Below are 11595 nucleotides of genomic sequence, written 5' to 3'. Positions count from 1 at the left end.
CTTCAGAAACTTCACACTGCACTTCAAGCAGCTTGGATTCTGTGCCTCTCCAGTCTTCCTCCAGACCGTGATTTCCAAATTAAATGCAAAATGTACTTTTATCTGAAAAGAGGATTTTGGACCACTGAGTAACAGTCCAGTTCTTTTTCTCCTTAGCCCAGGTAACATGCTTCTGGCGTTGTTTCTGTTTCAGAAGTGGCTTGGTAGGCCTTTTCCTGAAGACGTCTGTGCGAGGTGCCTCTTGATGCACTGACTCCAGCTTCAGTCCACTCCTTGTGAAGCTCTCCCAAGTGTTTGAATCGGCTTTGCTTGACAGTATTCTCATGCTTGTGGTCATCCCTGTTGCTTGTGCACCTTTTCCTACCCAATTTCTTTCTTTCAGTCAACTTTGCATTTAATATGCTTTGATACAGCACTCTGTGAACAGCCACCCCTTTCAGTAATGACCTTCTGTGACTTACCCTCTTTGTGGAGGGTGTCAATGATCGTCTTCTGGACCATTGCCAAGTCAGCAGTCTTCCCCGTTATTGGGGTTTCAAAGAACAAGAGATACCCGGAATTTATACTGTAGGGATGGTCATTTAATGAAACTCAAATGTAAATATTCTAATATTTTGAGATACTGGATTTTTGACTTTCATGAACTGTAAGCTCTAATCATCAAATTAAAACAAAAAAACTTTTGAAATGTTTTACTTTACATGTAATGAATCTAGAATATATGAAAGTTTCACTTTTTGAAATGAGTTACAAAAAAAATAACTTTTTCACGATATTCTAATTTTTTGAGATGCATCTGCACATAATAAATATACACAGTACACACACATATATTATGTAAACAAAACTTTTATTTTGGATGCAATTAATCGCGATTAATCGTTTGACAGTACTAGTTTATAGATATGCAAATACCACATACCTGCGGTCAGGTTTAGTGTTGGCTGACTTGATAGATGTTGGTATGAGAGTATCAAACAGCTGATCCTCAGTGCTGTGGAAAAGCATTCAGTCAGTGATGTTCTTTGTTTTACGATGACTGAAAAGCATTTACTTGCAATTATCTGTCAGATTCTCACCTCTTTGTGGATCGGACAGAATATAATGTTGTTTTAGTTGGTGAAACATCCTCTTTGGTGTAAGTTTTGATGCTAGAATTGAACATGTTATGGGGTTAAGAAAGCAGCCACATTTGCTCAGTTTAGTCAGCAATCTAAACAAGGCTAAACGAGTTACTGTACCTTGTGGTGGTCTTGACAGGTGAGGTTGGTCTAAAAAAAGAATTATAGATTTAATTTTAATACTCACGAAAATAAAGTAAAAGATTAATTGAATTATGAGATTATTTTCAACTTCATTTTATAACACTCACCCATCAACAGTGTCCTTTGATGACTTGACAGTAATAACCTCAGTCTTGTAACCACTTTAAGAACAGATAAAGTGCAGTGAGATATAGCTTGACAATTTTGCACATTTAAGCGACAAATGAATATGAAATTCATTGAAATAGATAACATAGATGACAACATATCAAACCAACACATTTATCTTATTTGAACAGTTTATCTATTAGTTATCATCTACAACCAAACACATTATTAAAATTTGTGTGGAAAGTGTGTTTGTGCTATATCTTTAAAATAAATGGCACTTGGTTTGGCATTCATTTTTTTATTCAAATGAATGAATGCATATTACATTGAGCTGATTTACCCAGAACTCTTGGTCTTTAAATCTGCCAGGTCTATATTGGTGAGTGTTTCAGACTTCACCACATCCTGCCTAAGGACCAGAAGACAACACAGTTTAGAATAGTTAAAGTGCCTGTATGAACTGACCTTGACATTCATAACATGATCTGCGATTGCAAGTGTGAAATAGTTATGACAGATTTGACATTGATATGATGTACTTTCAGCATCTTACTTGGTAGTGGTCACAGTTGTCTCGGTTATCTTTGTACCATCTTTGATTGTTGTTGTAGAAGTAGAGCTGAAAGAGCAATCATCAGGTTTGTAAGAAGCTAGTCTTCATTCATTCAGTCAATCAGTCATTAAGCAGGTATGTCTCAGAGGCGTTACCTTTTCCTCGGCTCTGTTTTCACTGTTGTTTTAGTTCCTGTGGTTCTGTAGGGTTGGGTTGGGAAGATAAATGAGCTCTTAAAATGTTTTAAATTCCCAGCATTTTTGGATTCTGAACACTCTTACAAACAGGTTTTAAATGCAGCAAACGTTGGTGACTAATCATATTGTAAATGTAAGTCTACGTTCTTCAACAGATTAAGTATTATTCTGCTGTATAATACTCTGTTATTTTCCTAAAGTAAGTTCAAGATATTTACTAAGAGACAGATTTAAACAATAAACGTCATGATTTTTCAGTGCTAGAAAAGAGTGTGCATATTTTACCTGGTTTCATTCAGTTTGTCCTGGCTACCACCAAATCTACATATTGAAAACAATCAGTGAGAGCACTTGATTCGATTTTATTGCATAAACTTTCTCCAAAGAACCCATTTCTTCTACATCAGATATCATGCTTCGGTAAATCATAATTATGACATAAAAGTCACCAGTTTGACATAAAATATCAATATTATGAAATAAAGTCTAAATGATGAGATACCAAGTCATAATTATTAGACAAGAAGTAGAAATTGTGGGAGTCAAAGTCATAATTATGAAATACAATACATACTAAGGTCATGTCCACACTTACAAGTGTACTTTTATAAACTGAGTTTTTCCTCCTTCCGTTTAAAAAAAAATCTCTGTCCATATGAAAACGCAAACGCATGCTATGAAGCATTGTCAAGAGCATGCCAAACCAACAGGTGGCGATATAATCTCAACCGTAAAGCCATGTTGGCCAATCAGAAGCCTGAAAAAGTCTCCAGTAGGTGGAGATAATGCGCAGGCTCCGACGTCACAAGCCAAAAACTCCGGTTTCGCTGTTTACATGATAACACTGCAACCGGAGTTTTTGAAAATCATCACCCTGGCAGGCGTTTTCAAAAATGTTCGGTTTCAGTGACCTGGTGCTGCGTTTGCGTGTGGACGAACGGCCTAACCGCGTAGAAAAAGCTGTGGTTTTAAGAAATAACCACGCTCGTGTGGACAGGGCATTAGTCATAATTATGAGTTAAAAAGTAGAAATTGTCATGAGTTTGTCATAACCATTACTTTTTATCTCGTTTTGACTTTTTATGTCATCATTTCAAAAAATTTTGACAATTTCAATTTCATACTTGGTATCGAAATTTTCGACTCATTTTGACTTTGACAAGGCTAAACGAGTTACTGTACCTTGTGGTGGTCTTGACAGGTGAGGTTGGTCTAAAAAAAGAATTATAGATTTAATTTTAATACTCACGAAAATAAAGTAAAAGATTAATTGAATTATGAGATTATTTTCAACTTCATTTTATAACACTCACCCATCAACAGTGTCCTTTGATGACTTGACAGTAATAACCTCAGTCTTGTAACCACTTTAAGAACAGATAAAGTGCAGTGAGATATAGCTTGACAATTTTGCACATTTAAGCGACAAATGAATATGAAATTCATTGAAATAGATAACATAGATGACAACATATCAAACCAACACATTTATCTTATTTGAACAGTTTATCTATTAGTTATCATCTACAACCAAACACATTATTAAAATTTGTGTGGAAAGTGTGTTTGTGCTATATCTTTAAAATAAATGGCACTTGGTTTGGCATTCATTTTTTTATTCAAATGAATGAATGCATATTACATTGAGCTGATTTACCCAGAACTCTTGGTCTTTAAATCTGCCAGGTCTATATTGGTGAGTGTTTCAGACTTCACCACATCCTGCCTAAGGACCAGAAGACAACACAGTTTAGAATAGTTAAAGTGCCTGTATGAACTGACCTTGACATTCATAACATGATCTGCGATTGCAAGTGTGAAATAGTTATGACAGATTTGACATTGATATGATGTACTTTCAGCATCTTACTTGGTAGTGGTCACAGTTGTCTCGGTTATCTTTGTACCATCTTTGATTGTTGTTGTAGAAGTAGAGCTGAAAGAGCAATCATCAGGTTTGTAAGAAGCTAGTCTTCATTCATTCAGTCAATCAGTCATTAAGCAGGTATGTCTCAGAGGCGTTACCTTTTCCTCGGCTCTGTTTTCACTGTTGTTTTAGTTCCTGTGGTTCTGTAGGGTTGGGTTGGGAAGATAAATGAGCTCTTAAAATGTTTTAAATTCCCAGCATTTTTGGATTCTGAACACTCTTACAAACAGGTTTTAAATGCAGCAAACGTTGGTGACTAATCATATTGTAAATGTAAGTCTACGTTCTTCAACAGATTAAGTATTATTCTGCTGTATAATACTCTGTTATTTTCCTAAAGTAAGTTCAAGATATTTACTAAGAGACAGATTTAAACAATAAACGTCATGATTTTTCAGTGCTAGAAAAGAGTGTGCATATTTTACCTGGTTTCATTCAGTTTGTCCTGGCTACCACCAAATCTACATATTGAAAACAATCAGTGAGAGCACTTGATTCGATTTTATTGCATAAACTTTCTCCAAAGAACCCATTTCTTCTACATCAGATATCATGCTTCGGTAAATCATAATTATGACATAAAAGTCACCAGTTTGACATAAAATATCAATATTATGAAATAAAGTCTAAATGATGAGATACCAAGTCATAATTATTAGACAAGAAGTAGAAATTGTGGGAGTCAAAATCATAATTATGAAATACAATACATACTAAGGTCATGTCCACACTTACAAGTGTACTTTTATAAACTGAGTTTTTCCTCCTTCCGTTTAAAAAAAAATCTCTGTCCATATGAAAACGCAAACGCATGCTATGAAGCACTGTCAAGAGCATGCCAAACCAACAGGTGGCGATATAATCTCAACCGTAAAGCCATGTTGGCCAATCAGAAGCCTGAAAAAGTCTCCAGTAGGTGGAGATAATGCGCAGGCTCCGACGTCACAAGCCAAAAACTCCGGTTTCGCTGTTTACATGATAACACTGCAACCGGAGTTTTTGAAAATCATCACCCTGGCAGGCGTTTTCAAAAATGTTCGGTTTCAGTGACCTGGTGCTGCGTTTGCGTGTGGACGAACGGCCTAACCGCGTAGAAAAAGCTGCGGTTTTAAGAAATAACCACGTTCGTGTGGACAGGGCATTAGTCATAATTATGAGTTAAAAAGTAGAAATTGTCATGAGTTTGTCATAACCATTACTTTTTATCTCGTTTTGACTTTTTATGTCATCATTTCAAAATTTTTTATAACTGACAATTTCAATTTCATACTTGGTATCGAAATTTTCGACTCATTTTGACTTTGCATCTCAATTATGATACATTTTATGTCATAATTATAACATAATTCAACTTCTGTCATAATATTGGCTTTTCATCTCATAAGTCTACATTTTTTTATCACGATTTCAACTTTCTGTCATAATTCTGACTTTTTATCTCATAATTATGTATCTCATAATGAATAATGCATCTCGTAATTTCAACTTTTTATCTTATAATTAGTGTTGTCAAACGATTAATCCAAAATGAACGTTTTTGTTTACATAATATATGTGTGTGTACTGTGTATATTTATTATGTTACACACATACAGTATATATTTAAAAAATATTTACATGTCTATATTTATATTCATATAATTTATATTATAAATTAATATAGTTAATATATAAACATAACATATTTTTCTGAAATATATACATGCATTTGTGTGTATTTATATATACATAATACATTTACACAGTGCACACACATATATTATGTAAACAAAAACTTATATTTTGGATGCGATTAATCGCAGCTCTACTTATAATTACAATTTTTAGGTCATAATTTCGATTTAACAGTTGTTTTTCTTATGTGGCAGAAATGGGCTACCATACTAGTGAGTACTGTTTTGTACTGTGTAATCTGCTGCACATTTGTAACACATATGGTAAGATGTTTGATGTAAGAAAGTCTTCAGCAGTGAAATACCTTTTAGTGAGCGCTTGGACAGAGGCACCTGATGAAGTGGTGACAGTGCTGGTTTTGCTCTCGGTTTTGCTAGTTTTATCTTGAGGGCTTCATGAAAAAAAGATCATAAGAATCTCATATTACAGCTTTTAATAGCAACATGTTGATCTACACACGAGATTACCCACTTGACAAGGTTTTCGGTGGACTTATAACGACCCAGAACACTTTTGCCGAAGTTCGCATCACGTCTGTTGAGAGAAGGGAAAAATAAATTGAGCTTGTCAGTTGTTTAGTCTGTCAGACACACATAAATATAACAGAGCCGAGATGTTAAACAAGTTATGTCTGTCTGGTTTGCTGTTAATTGATGAATGTGTTGAAAACTTACTCGACTTGTTCTTCCTCGTTCACATTTGACTTAATCCAGCTATTGTCCCTCAGCAGGGATTTCTTTTTGCCGTCATCCACTGTTTTGGTGGATCTAGTGCTTGAAGTTGTAACTGTTTTCAATAAAAATAATAGGTAAATAAAATGACTTGATTATGGATGATATATAATGAAAGCAATGTCATTTTAAGGCGTTTTCTCACCTGTTTGGGGCTTACTGTATGACTTTGGAGTGAAAGACATGGTTTACACTGTAAGATGGAATTGATACACATTATTACATATGCAGTAGATACAGTGCAGTCACTTCTCACAAGGCTACCATCCACAAGATGGTGCCACCAGACAAGATTATGAGTGCATCCAGTGCATTAAATGCATAATTTCACAAATCACGGTTAACACATTCCATTCCTAGTAGTGTTTGATGCAGCACTGTCCTTTTAATTCATACCTTCCTGGATACACCCAAAACTAGCTTGTCCTGATCCCTGTACCGACACACCCTGTTCAAACACCTGCCACTGAAACCATAGCAACATTCTCATGCTTGGAAATAAATGTCAGATGTACTAAAAAACACTCAGCAACATGGGAGGTCTCGCTGGATTTCTTGTAGCATATTTAAAATTGTAAAAACGTTCAATAAAAAATTAACTTTCTTTTGCCGATCTTCATACTTGGGTAGCTCACATGAAATAGGCTACTTGTAGGAAGCTGACCTGCTAAACTCCATCTAAAACAATTTATAGAAACAATATTTGACTAATTCTTTTTGAATTATTATGCATGCAGCTTCTATGAGGTCCATTTAGAGAGACTACACACTTTAATATACTGTATGCATGTTTTATATTTTTAAAATAAACAATAAGGAATTTAAATACAAGCAATTTATTTAAATGTGTATGATATTAACACATCATATAAATATATAGCATACATTTTAACATGAAATCTTTGACACGTTATGCATGAACTACCCATTTATAAAAACAATTACAAATCAGAATAATCTCTGTGGGAATTCACAATGTTTCGCAAATCATTATTATAAAAAATAACAGTCCAGGAAAAACTACTATATGGAGAAACTGATGTATTTGTATTTTGATTTGAGAAGAAGACCACTGTCACACTTTTGACGCATAGAAGCACTATTCTAATTGTATTTTTGAAGAAAAAAAACTACAGTAAACGTCATGTCCTTCAATCTCACCTTGACATTGTAAACTGTTCTTTAGTAAGACTGCACTGTGTAACAACTAAATACTAAACAATGTTTAATTACACTCATACAATGCATCCATTTCACAAGAGAATCCATTTAAATGAACATGCTTTAGAATTGATCGCTAACCTAAAAACCCATTGACTTTACAAACAAACAGACTAAAAATATTAACCATGAAAATGACTGACATATAATTAGAACAGAATTCATAGACACACATACAGATAGAAGTCTATGAACAGTCATACCTCGGTATTTCAGGTGCGCGGGATGTGATAGAGGTTAAGTGAGAATAACATACAGTTTGCTGCTCTTCCCCTCTTACATATTTGACCTGGGTAGGGAAGGCAAGACCAGTGAAAGGTGTGGCTTCATGTGACACACACCAGAGCAACTGAACCTGAACTGTCAACACAGCTATGTCAGTGTAGTTTACAGTAGGGGTGTGTCTTCATGAGGTCTTTCCCAAAAAGCGCTTAGTAATGAATGGCAGGACATTAGCAGCCAATTGTGTGTCTTAGGAAACGATGTGAAAGCCACCATAACAACCTCCACCGAGACGGCAAGATAAAACTGTTTGGGGTGTTGCTCTCAAGGTTTACAGGTTCAAACGTCTGTAATTCTGATTGTTTATTGCTTATAAATGGGGAAGTCGTGGATGGGGAAGTCGTGGCCTAATGGTTAGAGAATCGGAGTTGTAACCCAAAGGTTGCAGGTTCGAGTCTCGTACCAGCAGGGATTGTAGGTGGGGGGAGTGAATATACAGCGCTCTCTCCCACCTTCAATACCACGACTGAGGTGCTAGTGAGCAAGGCACTGCTCCCCGGGCGCCGCAGCAAAAAAATGGCTTGTGTTCACTGCTGTGTGTGTGCACTTAGGATGGGATAAATGCAGAGCACTAATTCCTAGTATAGGTACTTGGCCACATGTCACGTCACTTTTTAATATTTTGCCAGCAATTATTGCAGTTCAGAATCAGGCACTTACTGGAATTAAAATGTAATGTTTAATTCAATGAATTACTTGTTTCTGTATAATTGTGAAAATGATGAAAGATTGAAAATTGTTTCAAAGTAGCCTAAATCTCCATATTTTTAGTGTACACTAAAACATTTTTTGTTGAAATTGTAAATAAAATAAAGATTATTGGAGTGTGTTTACAAGAAAATACGTTTCAGTCTTTCTACTTCAAAATTTCACAATGTTATTTGCCATTTCTTTGAAATTATTTGTGAAATTTACCAGCAGTTATGATTTCAACATTATAAAAAAAGAAATAAATTGGAGTATGTTTTACAAGAAAATATTATTGCCATCTTTCTACTTCAAAATTGACAAAAGTTACTTGCCATTTCTCTGTATTTGTGAAATGTAGAGTGAAAAGTATTTCAAAGTAAACCCTTCACCATTTTTTCAGTGTACTAGAGCAGGCTCAAATCAAAGTTGACACAGTTATACAGCTCTGAACCTCAGAAGATGAAACCCTCTGAGCCGGAAAATATTTTTTTGGTTGTTCTAAATGAACAGGGGTGTTGTTGCAGAAGCCTGCGGTGGTTAGGTTTGTGCTTTATTGTGGGAGATAACGTATATAGTATGTCTGACAGAAAATATGAAGAGTATGTCTGTGGGGTGTGATGCTGTGGTTCATGTTAATCACACCCTTCCTCGATAGTTTTAAAGTGTGTAATATGCAAAAGACAATCAAACTTGGTGACAGTCGATGAGGAAGAAGCTGCTTCTTACATTACACCAATCATTTTAATGCAAATATTAATGTTCGCAAATACAAGGTTTGGACTGAGAATACAATGATTGTATTTATTTAACAGGAAACATTGGGCATCTGAGGTTTAAATAAGGTTCTTTTATCTGCTTGTTCAATTTTGTAACACAAGTAACATAATTGCTGAACATTTTATTACCGGTACTACAACTTAATTTCATTGTGTTCAGTTCACTCAAGTATCGGAAACTGAATCTTTTTTTGTTTCTATAAATGAAACGGCATGAGCTTTAGTTCCCAGCATGATTTCCATAGGACTCATTTGGGAGAATAAATGTTGAAATTAAGTGCTATTTAATGTGTTTTGTGTAAAGGCAAACCCATGTTTAAAGTTCAGCTGGACATTTAAAGGAGTTTCTGTTTTTGGTGTTTTTGTGGTTAACAGTGGAACATGTGGTTAGGTTGTAGGATGGTTATATAAGTTAACTATTGTGTTAGTTGTTCCATTAAATGGGTATAGCTGTGCTAACGTCAATGCAGTAACAAATTAAAAATGTAAGTCTAAAATAAAGTAAGTTTGTGTGAACACTTGTCTTAAAAAATCAGGTCATACGTCCTCTTTTCCAGGACATTTCTAAATTGTCCCAAGAGCCCAGATTTTGGCTTTGTTTTCCTATTGTTTTCATACTTGCTGAAGGTAATGACTGAAAAGTAGTTCGACCAATGGCGTGCAGGCATTGCACATAATCGACCAATCGTGGCGTGCGAGAAGGCGGATCTACAGAGAAACAACTGTCAACGCAACGCAAATGCTTGTACATAATGTATGCGGATTGTAGAGAGCACATCAATTTATTAATTTAATTATTTAACTTTTTAAGTTAGGATTTTACTTAATTCCATGTGTGAAATTTATTTGATAAATCCAAGTGCAAAAAACGTACTGAGAAGCAATCAGGATAATATGCCTGATTACAGCTTTATCAGGTACTCATTCAAACTTCTGAATCATGATGCGTATGACTGATCTTGATTCAGTTTAGCCTAAAAGTCATAACAAACTCTTGTGTTTATGAGAAAGTAGCAGACATGGCTATTTTGTGACATATAAAGAGATTAATTAGATCTATATTAGGTGAATTGGCAGCTTTAAATAAATTGCTTTTGAAAACTACAAGCTCTGTTATTCTTAATGAAGGTAAACGTGAAATACTTTTCACTTGTACCTTTCTGGAAGTTTCTAATGATCCTGTAGACCTTGATTAGCTGGTTCAGGTGTGTTGAATCAGGGCTGCAAAGTGGCCCTCCAGGAGCAGGATTGGACAGCTCTTCTATTTACAAATGAATACATAGATTACAAAATGTATTAACACTAAATCACAGTCGTAATTTAGATTTTGTTGCGAGGTTTGACAAAGTGAGTCATATATATCATCAGATATTCATAAAAATTCTCAAATATTGTAGTGCTTTTATCCATTTTGTGCCGCATTTACTCTGTTCTGTTATTTTACCAAGTTCTCTTGTAAGATTTTATTTTTTATTTTTTCCCCAATCATTGAATGCAAAACTTCCCATTGATTGTGTTTGTTAGAAACCTTATTATGACCTTATTACATGTGCACGTACTCTCATATAACCTGTTCTCACTGTCTCTCTTCCTGTTTTATAGACATCCACATACATATTCTATTTGTCTCATACCTGCTGATCATACTAGTGTGAAATATTTGACATGGGAACCTTTATTTTTAATAGTGCACTTTGGGTGGATTGTCTATTAGATTATTTATGATTATATTTTAAAGGCAAAGGTTGCATGAACAATAATATAGTAATATCCACTTAAATGTTTATGTCCCTTCTGCATTCCCATGTTTCAACTCTCTGAAGATTACCTCATACAGTGAGGTATGCATTCATATTTTTGTTTCAAAAGTTTCATTGTTGTTCAAAGATGACATGAAAACTGAAGTTTGCCAGGTTTAATTAAAGCTCTCTCCACAGAGGTGAGGTGACTGCCAAGACAATTGCCAATTATTTTTTATCAGTGAAGATAAATGTTACATCTGAGAAGAGATTGTTGCAGGTATACAGAATTGATATCAAAGTGAAATGTTGTGGATATCTATCTATCATTTATCATCTATCTATCTATCTATCTATCTATCTATCTATCTATCTATCTATCTATCTATCTATCTATCTATCTATCTGTCATCTATCTATCTATCTATC

At 34.8% G+C, this 11595-nt stretch overlaps 1 protein-coding gene across 1 annotated transcript in view; it reads right to left on the bottom strand.

Annotated features, from left to right (window-relative positions):
* Positions 1 to 10633, bottom strand: part of scel (sciellin) — a 27115-nt gene extending 16482 nt beyond the window's left edge. Inside the window, exons 1-14 of the mRNA XM_016231117.1 lie at positions 10584 to 10633; positions 7883 to 7968; positions 6604 to 6651; positions 6402 to 6513; positions 6199 to 6261; positions 6032 to 6118; positions 4479 to 4514; positions 4152 to 4196; positions 3997 to 4062; positions 3784 to 3852; positions 3440 to 3493; positions 3309 to 3338; positions 1080 to 1151; positions 923 to 994 (exon numbers count right to left, since the gene is read on the bottom strand). Of these exons, the coding sequence (XP_016086603.1) occupies positions 923 to 994; positions 1080 to 1151; positions 3309 to 3338; positions 3440 to 3493; positions 3784 to 3852; positions 3997 to 4062; positions 4152 to 4196; positions 4479 to 4514; positions 6032 to 6118; positions 6199 to 6261; positions 6402 to 6513; positions 6604 to 6643 (746 nt within the window). The 5' untranslated portion in view covers positions 6644 to 6651; positions 7883 to 7968; positions 10584 to 10633. The remainder of the gene's footprint in view (positions 1 to 922; positions 995 to 1079; positions 1152 to 3308; positions 3339 to 3439; positions 3494 to 3783; positions 3853 to 3996; positions 4063 to 4151; positions 4197 to 4478; positions 4515 to 6031; positions 6119 to 6198; positions 6262 to 6401; positions 6514 to 6603; positions 6652 to 7882; positions 7969 to 10583) is intronic.
* Between the last annotated feature and the right edge of the window lie 962 nt (positions 10634 to 11595).

The sequence above is a fragment of the Sinocyclocheilus grahami genome, unplaced genomic scaffold, assembly GCF_001515645.1.
Source record: "Sinocyclocheilus grahami isolate Dianchi unplaced genomic scaffold, SAMN03320097.WGS_v1.1 scaffold383.1, whole genome shotgun sequence".
In the NCBI taxonomy this organism is placed as follows: Eukaryota; Metazoa; Chordata; class Actinopteri; order Cypriniformes; family Cyprinidae; genus Sinocyclocheilus; species Sinocyclocheilus grahami.
Note: the sequence above shows the minus strand (reverse complement) of the source record. Positions and strands in the feature narration are given on the sequence as shown.